At 45.6% G+C, this 16,527-nt stretch overlaps 1 protein-coding gene across 12 annotated transcripts in view; it reads right to left on the bottom strand.

The window, feature by feature from the left end:
- Positions 1–291: 291 nt before the first annotated feature.
- The window catches only part of LOC139420300 (TRAF2 and NCK-interacting protein kinase-like), a 64,388-nt gene continuing 48,152 nt past the window's right edge, over positions 292–16,527 (bottom strand). For 11 of the 12 annotated variants that reach the window (XM_071170227.1, XM_071170232.1, XM_071170234.1 and 8 more), the window contains 8 exons: positions 14,013–14,189; positions 13,659–13,802; positions 13,034–13,168; positions 12,795–12,895; positions 12,461–12,610; positions 11,833–11,992; positions 5,090–5,229; positions 292–4,958 (listed from right to left, as the gene is read on the bottom strand). In XM_071170227.1, the coding sequence (XP_071026328.1) occupies positions 4,875–4,958; positions 5,090–5,229; positions 11,833–11,992; positions 12,461–12,610; positions 12,795–12,895; positions 13,034–13,168; positions 13,659–13,802; positions 14,013–14,189 (1,091 nt within the window). In that variant the 3' untranslated portion in view covers positions 292–4,874. The remainder of the gene's footprint in view (positions 4,959–5,089; positions 5,230–11,832; positions 11,993–12,460; positions 12,611–12,794; positions 12,896–13,033; positions 13,169–13,658; positions 13,803–14,012; positions 14,190–16,527) is intronic. The other variant, XM_071170235.1, reaches the window with a different exon arrangement.

Below are 16,527 nucleotides of genomic sequence, written 5' to 3'. Positions count from 1 at the left end.
CCAACATTTGGAAAAAGTCAAGGGGAATACTTTCTGAAGGCACTGCATGATACTAGATGAAAGGGAATATAGGCTCCAGGGTTGGGGTTAATTCCATTTCAAATCCAATGAATTCAGAAAGTGAACCAAACTCCAATTAAAAAAATTAAAATACTAATTGAAAAGCATCGAAGAGAATTGGAATTTTAGAGTACTTTCTGAATTGACCACAGCCCTGGTAGGCTCATAATAACGAAATAATTTTATGATGAGAGAGAGAGAGGAGTACAGACAAGATATTTCACACATAGCTCATGTTTAACTTATTTTATTTAAGAAAAAAACAGCACATTTCTAATGCATGTTGTCATTTGGAAACATGAAGTGTGTGAATAGGTTACATGGAAAAGTCAAACAAAATGCCTCCAGTCACATTAATTAATCACATGTATCCATGCTCATCACCCATACATCCTCCCTCTGTACCTGTGTCTGTCATGGTGACACAGAGAAGTAACAGCAGAAGACTAAAGAAGTCAGTAGCTAGTGCTCTTTATTGCTAAACACTCTAAGGAAGCTAGGATCCAGTGTACAGATACCATCCCAACATTGTTCAATCAATGTTTATCCAATTCTACTCACTTATATTTAAAACATACATATTTGTGATGTGCCAAACTTGGAGGCCCAAAGTCTAAAGAACCTGTAAGTAGGCCTACTGCAGTGTGCCCCGCTTCTCTCTCCCCACACCTCCACATGCAGACAGACAGAAAATAACGCTAGAAAAGTGCTCTCAGACCAGTGGGTCGGTCCTGATCGGTACGGAGAACAGCCTCCTCTGATATGCTACTGCTTGAGTACTGGCACCTCTTACAGAACATTGTCTCTAAAATATGGACCCATGTACGTCTCTTGTGACAGCCTTAAAAGCTGAGATTTGGTTCTGGGTGTCGAGATTACCTGTACTGTAGAATTTAAATAAGTACTGGTACCTATTTCATTCCACTTCAAGCACTTTGTCACAAAAACACAGATCATGGAGGTGAAGCACCTTGGGTAGTTTACCATACACAGCAGACCACACAGCTAATCCCATGGAGCCAAAGACAGAGCCCTCTATGACTCCAGATCTACGTACAGCAGTATTGACATTGGTTCTAATTCAAGAAAAAAACATGAAAATCACAACTGAGAATAGCTCTCAAACAAGGAAATCATATGGATCCTCAACAGAGCAGGACATCATCCCAATATTTAGTATGTCACAGGTGCTTGTTTCTTTGTGTGTGTATGTGTGTGTGTGTGTGTGTTATGGAGCTGAACATGGGGGACAAAGGGGCAGGGGGAAATCATGTGGCCAACAGTGTGAGATAGGGCTGCCATGTACTTTACATGTCAGACACAGATATCCAGACACAGAGTGAGAAGTAAAGCAGCGGAGGACATCTATGTAATCATAATCATGTCTCTGTACAAGGACAGTTACGCTTAAACAACACATACAGTGGGGAGAACAAGTACTTGATACACTGACGATTTTGCAGGTTTTCCTACTTACAAAGCATGTAGAGGTCTGTAATTTTTTATCATAGGTACACTTCAACTGTGAGAGACGGAATCTAAAACAAAAATCCAGAAAATCACATTGTATGATTTTTAAGTAATTAATTTGCATTTTATTGCATGACATAAGTATTTGATCACCTACCAACCAGTTAGAATTCCGGCTCTCGCAGACCTGTTTTCTTTCAGAATCCCTCCTGTTCTCCACTCATTACCTGTATTAACTGCACCTGTTTGAACTTGTTACCTGTATAAAAGACACCTGTCCACACACTCAATCAAACAGACTCCAACCTCTCCACAATGGCCAAGACCAGAGAGATGTGTAAGGACATCAGGGATAAATTGTAGACCTGCACAAGGCTGGGATGGGCTACAGGACAATAGGCAAGCAGCTTGATGAGAAGGCAACAACTGTTGGCGCAATTATTAGAAAATGGAAGAAGTTCAAGATGACGGTCAATCACCCTCGGTCTGGGGCTCCATGCAAAATCTCACCTCATGGGGCAATCTATGATCATGAGGAAGATGAGGGATCAGCCCAGAACTACACAGCAGGACCTGGTCAATGACCTGAAGAGAGCTGGGACCACAGTCTCAAAGAAAACCATTAGTAACACAATACGCAGTCATGGATTAAAATCCTGCAGCGCACGCAAGGCCCCCCTGCTCAAGCCAGCACATGTCCAGGCCCGTCTGAAGTTTGCCAATGACCATCTGGATGATCCAGAGGAGGAATGGGAGAAGGTCATGTGGTCTGATGAGACAGAAATAGAGCTTTTTGGTCTAAACTCCACTCGCCGTGTTTGGAGGAAGAAGAAGGATGAGTACAACCCCAAGAACACCATCCCAACCGTGAAGCATGGAGGTGGAAACATCATTCTTTGGGGATGCTTTTCTGCAAAGGGGACAGGACGACTGCACCGTATTGAGGGGAGGATGGATGGGGCCATGTATCGCGAGATCTTGGCCAACAACCTCCTTCCCTCAGTAAGAGCATTGAAGATGGGTCGTGGCTGGGTCTTCCAGCATGACAACGACCCGAAACACACAGCCAGGGCAACTAAGGAGTGGCTCCGTAAGAAGCATCTCAAGGTCCTGGAGTGGCCTAGCCAGTCTCCAGACCTGAACCCAATAGAACATGTTTGGAGGGAGCTGAAAGTCCGTATTGCCCAGCAACAGCCCCGAAACCTGAAGGATCTGGAGAAGGTCTGTATGGAGGAGTGGGCCAAAATCCCTGCTGCAGTGTGTGCAAACCTAGTCAAGAACTACAGGAAACGTATGATCTCTGTAATTGCAAACAAAGGTTTCTGTACCAAATATTAAGTTCTGCTTTTCTGATGTATCAAATACTTATGTCATGCAATAAAATGCAAATTAATTACTTGAATCCAGAAAATCACATTGTATGATTTTTTTGTTTTAGATTCCGTCTCTCACAGTTGAAGTGTACCTATGATAAAAATGACAGACCTCTACATGCTTTGTAAGTAGGAAACACTGCCGATTTTGCAGATTCAAATACTTGTTCTCCCCACTGTAGTTGACTGGAGTACCAGTCTGGGGGGGCGGGTTATTGATTCAGACGAGGTGAACACACACACCTAACAGTGGCAGTTTAATTCTGTACTGTTAGCAGGGAAGACAAGTCACACATGCACACGCACACTTTCATTCTTGCACACATGTTCAAAGTCTGATACTAAACACAATAAAAACATATTGTAGAAACCATTTTCTCTACTCTGTAGAAAGCCTTATAGTATGAACATGGTCTTTCTCTAAATTATTCATTAGATATCATAATCAAATGCTTTATCATATTTACCCTACGGTTTCTTGGAAACAACCCTCTTTTCCTCTAACCTATACCCCCTGCAGTGTTCAAAGATCTGACAGGACTGGATAGGAGAAAGCAAGATGGCTGCCGACCCAGGTTCAAACACCAGTCGGTCACATTTATATTTAACCAGTCATTTCAGATCTATGACTGAAGAGGTAAGGAATTAGTGGATGGAGTAGGCTCATTGCTATTACCCTTTATTACATACAACCCACATCAGTAGTCTCATCATTGGTTCAGTAAACACAGACACCCTCCTCAACGCTCTACTACCTTTGCAGGTAGTGTCAGACACAGTATCCTAGAAGACTAAATGTGATTAAACTTAACGGTTTGAGATTCATGTGGTCATTCCACCTGGCCATCTAAAGCTATTTTGAGTACATTTACATCCCCACCCCCAGTTTAAGGTATTTTGGAAAGTTAAATCTTTCCAACCACGCATTTGTCCAGTCAGACTACACCTGTGTATTGCCTTAGTTTAGAAGTCAAAAGTGATGACGACAAGTGGAATAGGTGTCACTATGCAAATGTAGAGGAGCAGGTCAACTAATGGAAGGGGGGAAGAGATGAGAGAAGAGGTGGTGTAGGAGGAAGCCTGACAACTAACCAACCCAAACGTCTGTCTCTCCATCACTCCTCCCTCTCTTGCAGTCTTTAATATGAAGAAGCATGTCACATTTTTTTAATGACATTTCTACAGGAGGAAGATGAACTAAACAAACTCAGACTGCTCTCATCATTCTCTCCATCTCCTCCTTTTCTCTGTCCTCCATTGTTCCGTCTCAGTGTAAGAGTGTCTGATAGGGAAGCAGCTCCGTTTCAGATCATAGAATGTGTATTTACAGATGTGAAACACACAGAATATAAATATGGCAAATAGATTGAATGTAAAATAGAAGTCACAGAGAAAGAGGGGAGCACAGGTGAACTAGAACAAGAATGACAAGAGTATATATATTTTCTGTGACCACCGGTGACAATATTTGTATTTTTTCAAGTGTTCCTGCAGTCAAGAATCTACACTCAGGGGTCATGACAACACTGACCCCTGACCCCATGAGGGAGACTACACCAGCACCTCTTGTCACCACCTCCCAAAAACAAACACTGAGGCTACATCCAAAACGGCACGCTATTCCCTACTCTGGCCAAAAGTATTGCACTGTATAGGGAATATGGGCCATCTTGGACGGTGCCTGAGAGAAACTAAACGCACCACAGAGAGAGTTGTCTGAGCGTATCTGGAAAGTTGTTGGAGAGCTCCTCTCTAGTTCCTCTGGTGGAGGGAGGTTAGTACTGCAGACGTCTGGCTGGCTGGCGATGAGAGTTGGACGGAAGACGTTTTTTCTCTTCCTCCCGTCTCCACTGAGCCGCCGCCACTCTGTGTTCACTCATCTGTCTCAGTTCTCTCTTTTCATCCCTCCATCCTGTCCTCTGGTTAGGCATGTACAGTATGGAGGGAGGATGTAAGGAGGGGTTGCCAGGGTTACCAGTTCATCATAGAGCTCCGGTTCAGGGTCATGAAGAAGACTTGGCTGCTGCCGCCAGAACGCACAGAGGCGAAAAACACCTGCACACAGCACAAAGCATCATGGGAAGTGAGGAGAGTAAGCATGTGTGTTGGCTTATAAATGTAGGTTTTGCAGCATGTGTGTGCTCTTGTGCTTGTACACATGTACATGTGTTCGTGCTAACACACACCTTGTCGTTCCTCTCCGACAGGAACTTCAGTCGCTGAGCTCGCTTGTGCATGAAAACTCCGTCGAGGTGTCCCGTCTCCACGGAGCGGATCTCAATGGCCTTCTCTCCCCAGCCCATGATCTGGTTGGAGTGGATGTAGGCTGGGGGAGGGACAGGGACACACAGATAGGGGAATGGACAGGAGAGCACTCACTCAAACCAGTCACAGATCACACCCCTAGGCCACGCCTCCGGGAGGAAATCATTGCAGCAGTTTCTGTATCTCATTCTGAACGACGGATAAAACTCAAACACCTGAGCTGTCCACCCCGAGGGGGGATGGGGAGGGCAGTTTCATACAGACCCAGGGATAACGCTAATAAGAGAGATGCCCAGATTTATGGGGGCATAGTCAAAGTCAACCGTAGAGCACTACTGGGAGAGAAGGTCATCTGAGGGTCAACTGTGATGACTCTGGTATAATGGTTTGACGTGGACGGTAACCCTGCCCTGGGCTTACCCCTGTGTGGTTGTACTGTAGCAGAGATTCTGCAGGTGACTGATGACTATGCTGTGAGGATGATTACAGTAGTAGCAGCATGATGATGATTGGGTGATTTTACCTCCCAGTTCTGTCATCCAGCTCCTTTGTGCTCAGGGAGTGAGCTGGCCAACGGACTGGATTGTTAGTGTGTGGGTGTGTGTGCCAGTCCGTGTGTGAATGTGTATGTGTGTACTGGTTTGTATTGGGTGGCTTGGGGCTGTATGTGTTTATATAGTGTGTGTGTTGGGGCCGGGGTGGAGATGCCTTTAAAAGAACGAGACAAACTCAGAGGTAGAAGTTCCTAGGAACTGAGTGCAGTCTCAAAATACAACAACACAAACACAGTGTTTCAGACAAAGACAGAACGAGCCAAATGAAAACAGAACTAGTCAACCAGACAGACATGATAAACTGAGGCTTGGTATTAAGAGTGGAGAGACAGAAGAGAAGCGGAGCTGATCTGAAGGGATCAGAGGGATCTATCAATACCCATTCTAGATCTAGTGGGATTAAAGCAATAAGATCCTTGTTACTGACCCTGAGCTTTGTTAATTAGTTAGAGATGTGATGTGCGTCGTTAATAGACCTGGGTCAAATACTTGAGGTGAGCTTGATTTAGCTTGGACCTTACGCCGTTGGAGCTAGTCCATGGCACAGAGGAAATTTAATCAAGCGCAACTCATGTACTTGAAAGTATTTGACGTATGTACACTGAGCGTACAAAACATTAAAGACACCTTCCTAATATTGAGTTGCATGCCCCGCCCCCGTTTCCCACAGAACAGCCTCAATTCGTCTTAATGGACACTACAAGGTTTCGAAAGTGTTCCACATGGATGCTGACCCATGTTGACTCCAATACAGCAGCGTTGCAGTTATTGACACAAACCAGTGCGCCTGGCACCTACTGCCATAGGTACTTAAATAGATGACTTGCCCATCCACCCTCTGAATGGCACACATACACAAACGTTTCTAGGCTAAAAATAAATTTAAAAAATCTTTATTCTGTCTCCTTGCCTTCATCTACACTGATTGAAGTGGACTTAACAAGAGACATCAGTAAGGGGTCATAGCTTTCACCTGGATTCACTTGGTCAGTCTGTCATGGAAAGAGCAGGTGTTCCTAATGTTTTGTACACTCAGTAAATAAAGACAATGTATTTGACATGCGCACATAAAAACAAACAGAAAATGTCTCCATCCAAAGAGAGGCAGGTAGACATATCCTAGACCCAGAAAGACAGATAGATAGATCCTACCTGGATATACAGGTAGATACAGTTGAAGTCGGAAGTTTATATACACCTTAGCCAAATACATTTAAACATTTTTTTTTTTTTTTTTTTACAATTCCTGACATTTAATCAGTAACAATTCCCTGTCTTGGGTCAGTTAGGATCACCACTTTATTTAATGTCAGAATAATAGTTGAGAGAATGATTTATTTCAGCTTTTATTTCTTTCATCACATTCCCATTGGGGCAGAAGTTCACATACACTCAATTTGTATTTAGTAGCATTGCCTTTAAAATGTTTAACTTGGGCCAAATGTTTCAGCCATCCACAAGCTTCCCACAATAAGTTGGGTGAATTTTGGCCCATTCCTCCTGACAGAGATGGTGTAACTGAGTCAGGTTTGTAGGCCTCCTTCCTCGCACACACTTTTTTAGTTCTGCCCACAAATTTTCTATGGGATTAAGGTCAGGGCTTTGTGATGGCCACTCCAATACTTTGACTTTGTTGTCCTTAAGCCATTTTGCCACAACTTTGGAAGTATGCTTGGGGTCATTGTCCATTTGGAAGACCCATTTGCGACTACGCTTTAAATTCCTGACTGATGTCTTGAGATGTTGCTTCAATATATCCATATAATTTTCCCCTCATGATGTCATCTATTTTGTGAAGTGCACCAGTCCCTCCTGCAGCAAAGGCACCCCCACAACATAATGCTGCCACCCCCGTGCTTCACGGTTGGGATGGTGTTTTTCGGCTTGCAAGCCTCCCTCTTTTTCCTCCAAACATAACAATGGTCATTATGGCCAAACAGTTCTATTTTTGTTTCATCAGACAAGAGGATATTTCTCCAAAAAGTACAATCTTTGTCCCCATGTGCAGTTGCAAACCGTAATCTGGCTTTCTTATGGCGGTTGTGGAGCAGTGGCTTCTTCCTTGCTGAGCGGCCTTTCAGGTTATGTCGAAATCAGACTCATTTTACTGTGGATATAGATACTTTTGTACCCGTTTCCTCCAACGTCTTCACAAGGTCACAAGGTCCTTTGCTGTTGTTCTGGGATTGATTTGCACTTTTCGCACCAAAGTACGTTAATCTCTAGGAGACAGAACGCATCTTATTCCTGAGCGGTATGACGGCTACGTGGTCCCATGATGTTTATAATTGCATACTATTGTTTTTACAGATGAACTTTGTACCTTCAGACATTTTGAAATTTCTTCCAAGGATGAAACAGACTTGTGGAGGTCTTACATTTTTTTCTGAGGTCTTTGCTGATTTCTTTTGATTTTTCCATGATGTCAAGCAAAGAGGCACTGAGTTTGAAGGAAGGCCTTGAAATACATCCACAGGTACACCTCCAACTGACTCATTTGATGTCAATTAGCCTATCAGAAGCTTCTAAAGCCATGACATAATTTTCTGGAATTTTCCAAGCTGTTTAAAGGCACAGTCAACTTAGTGTATGTAAACTTCTGACCCACTGGAATTGTGATACAGTGAATTACAAGTGAAATAATCAGTCTGTAAACAACTGTTGGAAAAATTACTTGTGTCATGCACAAAGTAGATGTCGTAACCAACTTGCCAAAACTATAGTTTGTTAACAAGAAATGTGTGTACTGGTTGAAAAACAAGTTTTAATGACTCCAACTTAAGTGTATGTAAACTTCCGACTTCAACTGTAGATCCTAGACTTGGAGAGACAGACAGACCCAGAGAGTCAGGTAGACAAATCCTAGACCCAGAGAGACAGATCATAGACCCAGAGAGACAGGTAGACAGATCATAGACCCAGAGAGACAGGTAGACAGATCCCAGACCCAGAGAGACAGGTAGACAGATCCCAGACCCAGAGAGACAGGTAGATAGATCATAGACCCAGAGAGACAGGTAGACAGATCCCAGACCCAGAGAGACAGGTAGACAGATCCCAGACCCAGAGAGACAGGTAGATAGATTCATGTACAGGTATCCATTAGATTTCAGTATCATCTGGTTGTCAATCAAACAACACAAAAACAACATGAATAACAAAGCAGCAGACAAACAGACACAGAAACATTCCTCCCTGTGCTGAGGAGGGGCAGTATTCTAGGGGTAAGGAGTGTGAGAAGTCCAGGTCGAGGGGCATCACTTGTAGGAGCATGCAGAGTGTCTGTAACTGTCGATCTATGGGTTGCAATTGTGTGTGTTATTATATTGCATTTGGAAGGGGAATGCTACATGTAAAACTACTATGAGGTATTTGGTCGGGGGTTGGAGAGCAGGGGTTGGTGTGCAGGGGTTGGTGTGCAGGGGTTGGTGTGCAGGGGTTGGTGAGCAGGGGTTGGAGTGCAGGGGTTGGAGTGCAGGGGTTGGAGTGCAGGGGTTGGAGTGCAGGGGTTGGAGACAGGTCTGGCGTTATGGGCGGGCCTTAGGGGGCCTGGCCCACCCTACCGCATCTCCTTGCCCATCCAAATAAAATATTGAAATATTAATAATTTATTTCACAGAGACGCGCACCGACAGAAATACATTAATTCAGTCCAATTGTGCATCACCTCATGGGTCTCCTGGTCAAAGCCGCCTACGACACAGCCCGGGATCGAACCTGGATATGTACTAACGCCTCAAGCACTGCAGTGCCTTAGACCGCTGATTGTTTATTTTTTGAGTAATTCTCCATAACACATCAGCAGGTCTAGTAGATGTACCGTTAATCCCCTGTCATTTGGTTACATGAATTTCTGTTAATGTATTAATTACAGTCATTTACCATAATCATTATCAGACAGGAAACGTTGTTTGCAGAGTTCACAACCTGCTACACTTGTGAGAAACAAGTTTTGGTTTATTTAATAACAATTACCAGATTTGTCAATTGTTTTTGTTTGGAGTGCTCCATGTGAGCAATGAGCATGTGTCTGGTTTCTATTTCCTGATAAAGTTGAGGGAGCGTACGTGCCTGAGCACACTCAGAAGTAGGCCTACCTGGCCTGCTGCGTGCAAAAGTAGTTAAGTACCCATTTGGTAATGTCTGATTTTGATTGTTATAGCTCACCACGTCCACCACTAATAAACTGAGCTTCTCAGTCATTTTTTCTTCACCTCACACAGTAAGTCAACAAAGTCTGTTTTTGTGAATGACAGTTTTTCAGTATTTTAAAAATCTTTCCAACACCCCCGGCCTTGATAATCACGCATCGGTGTAAAAGAACAGAATATCTAGATCTGATTATTCCATATTATCCATGGGATCCCGAGTGGCCCAGCGGTCTAAGGCACTGCAACTCAGTGCAAGAGGCATCACTACAGTCCTTGGTTTGATTCCAGGCTGTATCACATCCGGCTGTGATTGGGAGTCCCATAGGGCAGTGCACAATTGGCTCAGCGTCGTCCGGGTTTGGCTGGTGTAGGCCGTCATTGTAAATAAGAATTTGTCCTTAACTGACTTGCCTAGTTAAATAAAGATTAAATAATGAAAAAAATATATATAATAATATACCCAGTGGCAATGTCATAACAAAACAGCTGTCTGTCCCGAGCTCAATGGCACAGGAAACTCTGAAGACCTGGAATAGGTTAGTTGATATAATGTTGCACGTTCCCTAGAGACAGCTTGGGGCTGGATCCAGTTGATGATTTGATACAATGTTACACTTCACCAGCAATAGCTCAAGTCAAGACAGATTAAAAAGGGAGGCAGAAAGGCGGAGTAGAGAGATGAATGAGAAATATTTTCGAAAATGTTTAATAGTCAACTTTAGGCCAATGTATTTTACTTAGTTGACGATTAAGTTATAGGCTTACTGCATTGGCCTGAAGGCGATCTCTGAGTTCAATGCTCTCATTTCTTTAGCCGCCAGTGTATCAATGTGTCCATATGGCAGAGGCTGATGCTCTCGCCTTAGTTGAGTTTTTACTTTTAGCTTTTTATTGTTTTACTTCAGATTCATGATTGACCATGTAACACTGATTTTGAGAGACAAAAACGTTGTTAGTGAAATTAAACTGTTCCACGAAAATCATAACTGGCATGCAGATCGGTAGAGATGGTAGGATAAACTGTAGCTTCCCCAACCTTGAAACTCACAAGCTGCCTATGGTTTTCACTATAACACTCCTAAAACAAATGGTGAATATGCAAGCGCATGCACATATAGGAGGTCCAGTGAAGAAATGTGCCCGCCATTAGAAACTCATTCGTTCTGGCCCTGGTTGGGGAGCAGGGGCTGGAGCTGGCCCTGGTTGGGGAGCAGGGGCTGGAGCTGGCCCTGGTTGGGGAGCAGGGTCTGGAGCTGGCCCTGGTTGGGGAGCAGGGGCTGGAGTTGGGGAGCAGGGGCTAGAGCTGGCCCTGGTTGGGGAGCAGGGGCTGGAGCTGGCCCTGGTTGGGGAGCAGGGGCTGGAGCTGGCCCTGGTTGGGGAGCAGGGGCTGGAGTTGGGGAGCAGGGGCTGGAGCTGGCCCTGGTTGGGGAGCAGGGGCTGGAGTTGGGGGGCAGGGGCTGGAGCTGGCCCTGGTTGGGGAGCAGGGGCTGGGGAGCAGGGGCTGGAGCTGGAGTTGGGGAGCAGGGGCTGGAGTTGGGGAGCAGGGGCTGGAGCTGGGGAGCAGGGGCTGGAGCTGGGGAGCAGGGGCTGGATCTGGGGAGCAGGGGCTGGAGCTGGGGAGCAGGGGCTGGATCTGGGGAGCAGGGGCTGGATCTGGGGAGCAGGGGCTGGAGCTGGGGAGCAGGGGCTGGAGCTGGGGAGCAGGGGCTGGAGTTGAGTCTGGGGTTGTAAGCTGAAAAGACTAGCCGTACTAGTGGATCAGAGGGGGATAGAGAGGGAGTATAGAGGGGTAGTGAGGGGTAGTGCATGGTTGTGCGGAATAGTGAGGGAGAGGGGTAGCCAAGGTAAAGAGAGGGACTAGTGAGAGGTATTGAGAGGTGTATTTTATGAACCAGTGAGAGGCATAGTGTTTGTGAGGGTGGCAGTGAGAGTTGTGTATATAGTGTGTGTGTGACCTACCAACAGATGTAGGCATCTCTCCCCACTGCAGCACCACGTCTTTAGTGATGCGTCCGTAGGTGTTGACATAGACGCCCTCGTCCTCGTAACACAGCAGCATCTCCATCCCATCGGTCCGCGGCAGCACCACGATGGCATGGGGCGTCACCTGACTCTGAATCTGCCGGGGGCGATAGATACCACACAGTGGAGGGGTGGGGGGCTGGTGTCAGCCTGGCTGGCACAGAACATGACCCCCGCAACTCCTCTACCTCCAAATCTCTCTTTCTAGCCCTTCTTTCCCTCCCTCCTTGTCTTGTGGCCAGCTCCCCAACCCCCTGTGCGATGAGAAACTGCTGCAACAATGGAATCTCCCACTCCATCAGTCACACAATCACCATGGTAACACACAATGTCAACAAAACAGCCTTGTCATGGTTTCAACAACATAAATGGTAACCGTCATGGTATTTGAGCCCTGAAACCAGAACCGCCACACAGTAGGTACGGTTACCATTTAAAAGGTAGTAGTTCAGAGGGAAACCATCTTCTCACCACCAGAGTGCAGAAATCAGATGTTACCTGGTTCAGTAGTCCTTCTCTGACCACGCACGCACACACATACACACTCATGCACACGCAGCCTTACGTGGGAGGGAATGTAGATGTCATACGGGTTGCCAGAGTCGACATCGATTACATGAAACCCAACGCTGGAGCCATAGATGACCTTTAACCTCTGACCTTCCTCCACTGTCAGGTCAACCAGCTGGGGGCGGTGCTGTAGGTCAGTGAACGACTGACAGACAGAGAGAGAAAGACAGTGGGGAACAGAGAGAAAGATAGACATTATTGAGAGAGATACTGTGGAGAGCATTCAGCTACAAAATGGCTGTTGTGGCATCACCCAGGTAAGAGTAGGTGGGAGCTACACACTGGTAGGGGAGGAATTAAGATAATAAGATAATATTTCTGTGTGTTACCTTGAAGGCCATGAACTTGTGGTAGGGTTTGGGTGCCCAGGCGTAGATCTCCACTGAGTTCTTCAGAGCGATCACCAGAAACTTGATCCTCTCATACTTCACTGGAAACACACACACACACAGGAGAGTCAATCACTTGTGTTAGTACCCGGTGATAATGCCTTGGCTTTAGCTTAATGGGCTAATGCAACACACAGACACCCAGAGTTAAACGTCATGCCCACAGTCCACACACATACCGACTTTGTAGTGTACGCAGCCCTCCAGCTCTCCTACAGTGACCCAGCCCTGCTTCTTTTCCACCTCGGGGTCGTTGTGTAATATCCTGTTCCTCAGCCAGGACAGGTAGTACACACGCAGCTTATTCTTCTTCCCTGGAGGAGAGAGGGGGGAAAGGAGAAGGGAGAGAGAAGGAGGGGAGAGGAGAGAGAAGGAAAAGGAGAAGGGAGAATGAGGGGAATGGAGGAGAGAGGAGAGAGAGGGGAAAGGAGAAGGGAGAGAGAAGGAGGGGAGAGGAGAGAGAAGGGAAAGGAGAAGGGAGAGAGAGAGAGAGAGAGGGGGGAAAGGAGAAGGGAGAGAGAGAGAAAGAGAGAGAGAGAGAGGAAAGGAGAGGAAAGGGAAGGGGGAGGGAGGGAAAGGTCTTAAGCCTGTTGGCTATTTGAGAGTGATCATAGAATCTGAACAAAGCAATGCTACAGGCCTCCATCTCTTTAGGAAACACAAGTCTGCCTTTTGGGGCCAGACAGTTAAAAACCACAAAGTCAAAAACAGAAGAACACCATAAATCTTACTCGATGGGGCCACAGAACCCTTTGTTCAAGTCCAACTGTGTTCAAGTAGCTGTCTTGCTGCAGTCAGCCCTACCAGATATGGTGACCAGGACGTTGAGGCCCTCCAGAACGTCCATCTGTTGGAAGCGTCGGCGGTTGATCAGGTTATACACCTTCCCCTGACCACTGCGGTCCAGCAACATCAGACCGTTCTCTGTCCCCACCAGCAGGTTCACACCTAGACACACACATTTGAAATACTTTATTTGAATCCACAAATCACATTACAGTCAAGAACGATTCCAAGATTTCATAGGTCATGGATATATGGACACTTATAGATACAAAAGTCATGGATATATGGACACAGAAAGCACCTTCCAACACACACACGCACGCACACACACACGTGTGTAAACATATATAACGTACATTTCAAGTGTCTTACCCCAGAGAGCAGCACACAGTATCTCAGAGTTGAAGCGCTTCTTGTATTTGCGTATCTCAGGCGTGTCGCTATGAGGTCGTATGTTGGTCGGGTTCACGTTGACCACACTGATCTTTCTGGCCTCGTTCAGTCTGGCCTGCTCCTGCTCCTGAAGCAGCAGCTCATTTGTAAAGAGAGCTGCAACCACAGGATAAAATGTTCACTAATGTTCACAAAACCTTTCAAACTTACAACAACAGGACACCCTGTACAGCACATATGTCAGAGTCAAGGCCCGCGGGCCACATCCGGCCCGCAAGAAGGTTTTTTACGGCCCCTGGGATGATCTTGATTTATTATTAGAACCGGCCCGCAGCAAGCCGGCAGCCCGCAGATCTTTTACACGCACCAATACTACATTTCCCACAATGCAAAGGTGACGCACCGAGCAGTAGGCTGCTTCATTTCAATATTTATTGGCACAGCAGTCGTCAGCATCACAGTAAAATTAACTTTCAGATACCCATCAAAAATGGCAAAACGGAAGGTGGATACTGAGAACCGGGGGTTTCAAACAAGGTGGGAGTCGGAGTATATGTTCACGAAGGTAGCTGGAAAACCTGTGTGTCTTCTGTGTGGAGAAAGTGTGGCGGTACTGAAAGAGTATAATCTGAGACGACATTATGAAACGAAACACGCGGACAAAAACAAGAATATGGACATGGAACAAAGGCTACAAAAGGCAGAGGAATTAAAACGAGGCCTCAAATCTCGACAGGCTCTGTTCAAAAAAGCCAAATCACAAGGCCAGGCTGCTGTCAAGGCCAGTTTTATTTTGGCAGAAGAGATCGCTAAATCAGCCCGGCCATTTACGGAGGGGGATTTCATCAAAAACTGCATGATTAAAGTTTGTGACGAAGTTTGCCCAGAAAAAAGGCAACTCTTTTTAAATGTGAGTCTGAGCAGAAACACCATTGCCGAGAGAGTAGACCAGTTGTCCATCAATCTAAAAGAGCAGCTTGTGAAAAAGGGAAAAGATTTTATTGCATATTCCTTGGCTGTGGATGAGAGCACCGACATTTCTGACATTGCCCAGTTGTCAATTTTCATCCGCGGAGTGGACTCCAGCCTAAGCGTGACAGAGGAGTTTTTGGCTTTACGTCCTATGCATGGCACAACTACGGGGCATGATTTGTATGAAGAGGTGTCAAGATGTGTAAATGAGATGGAGCTGCCTTGGGAAAAACTCGTGGGTTTGACAACCGACGGAGCACCTGCGATGTGTGGACACAGGAGCGGACTGGTGGCGAAGATACGGGAAAAGATGCAAGAGGAAAACGCGACAGGTGAGCTGACAGCTTATCATTGTATCATACACCAGGAAGCGTTGTGCGGTAAAGCCTTGAAAATGGAGCATGTAATGAGCATCATCACGCGCACAGTTAACTTTATCAGAGCCAAAGGTTTGAATCACCGCCAGTTCAAGGCATTTCTGACGGAGTTAGAAACGGAGCATGGTGATTTGCCTTATCACACAGAGGTGCGATGGCTAAGCCAGGGAAAGGTGCTTCAAAGATGTTTCGAGCTTCGTGAGGAGATTTGTCTATTCTTGGACAGCAAAGGGAAAGACACAACACAACTCCGAGACGAAATGTTTCTGTGTGAAATGGCTTTTCTGTGTGACATTACGAGTCATCTGAATGCAATAAACTTGCAGCTGCAGGGTCGGGATCGTGTCATCTCTGATATGTACAGTACAGTGAAGGCATTTAAAACCAAACTGACTCTGTGGGAGACGCAGATGCGGAAAGAAAATTTGAGCCACTTTCCCAGCTGCCAGACCATGAAAGAGAAGCTCTCTACCAGTGCGTTCCCGAGCACACAGTTGGCTGATAAAATAGGTATGCTTACCACTGACTTTCGACGCCGATTTGCTGACTTTGAAGCACAAAAAAGCAGGTTGGAACTGCTCGGTAACCCATTTGCTGTTGACGTGGAAAGCTCACCACCAAACCTCCAAATGGAGTTGATTGACCTCCAATGCAATGATGCACTGAGGGAAAAATATGCGGCAGTGGGTGCTGCGGAGTTTGCCCGTTTCCTCCCCGGCACAATGCCCCAGCTGCGCATCCAGGCTGCTCAAACGTTGTCTATGTTTGGCAGCACATACCTGTGTGAACAACTGTTTTCTTTGATGAACCTGAACAAAACATCACACAGAAGTCGACTTACTGCTGAACACCTCCACTCAATTCTGAGGATTTCTTCAGCTCAGAGCCTTACCCCGAACATTGATGAACTTGTGGAAAAGATGGGACACCACCAAGTATCACCCTCAACCTCAAACAAGTGAACATTACTGTGCAATCACATATTTAGAGTTTTTACTCAGTTCAAGTTTAAAAGTTAAAATTTAATATTTGTTTTCACTGCATGTTACTTCTCCTTAAACAAAGTGTTGTTTTTGATTAATAGATTTTTGCACTTTATTTTTTTGTATTTCAATCCAATTATATTTTAAAAATATTTCAGTTGA

This window comes from Oncorhynchus clarkii, chromosome 11, assembly GCF_045791955.1.
Source record: "Oncorhynchus clarkii lewisi isolate Uvic-CL-2024 chromosome 11, UVic_Ocla_1.0, whole genome shotgun sequence".
Classification (NCBI taxonomy): Eukaryota; Metazoa; Chordata; class Actinopteri; order Salmoniformes; family Salmonidae; genus Oncorhynchus; species Oncorhynchus clarkii.
Note: the sequence above shows the minus strand (reverse complement) of the source record. Positions and strands in the feature narration are given on the sequence as shown.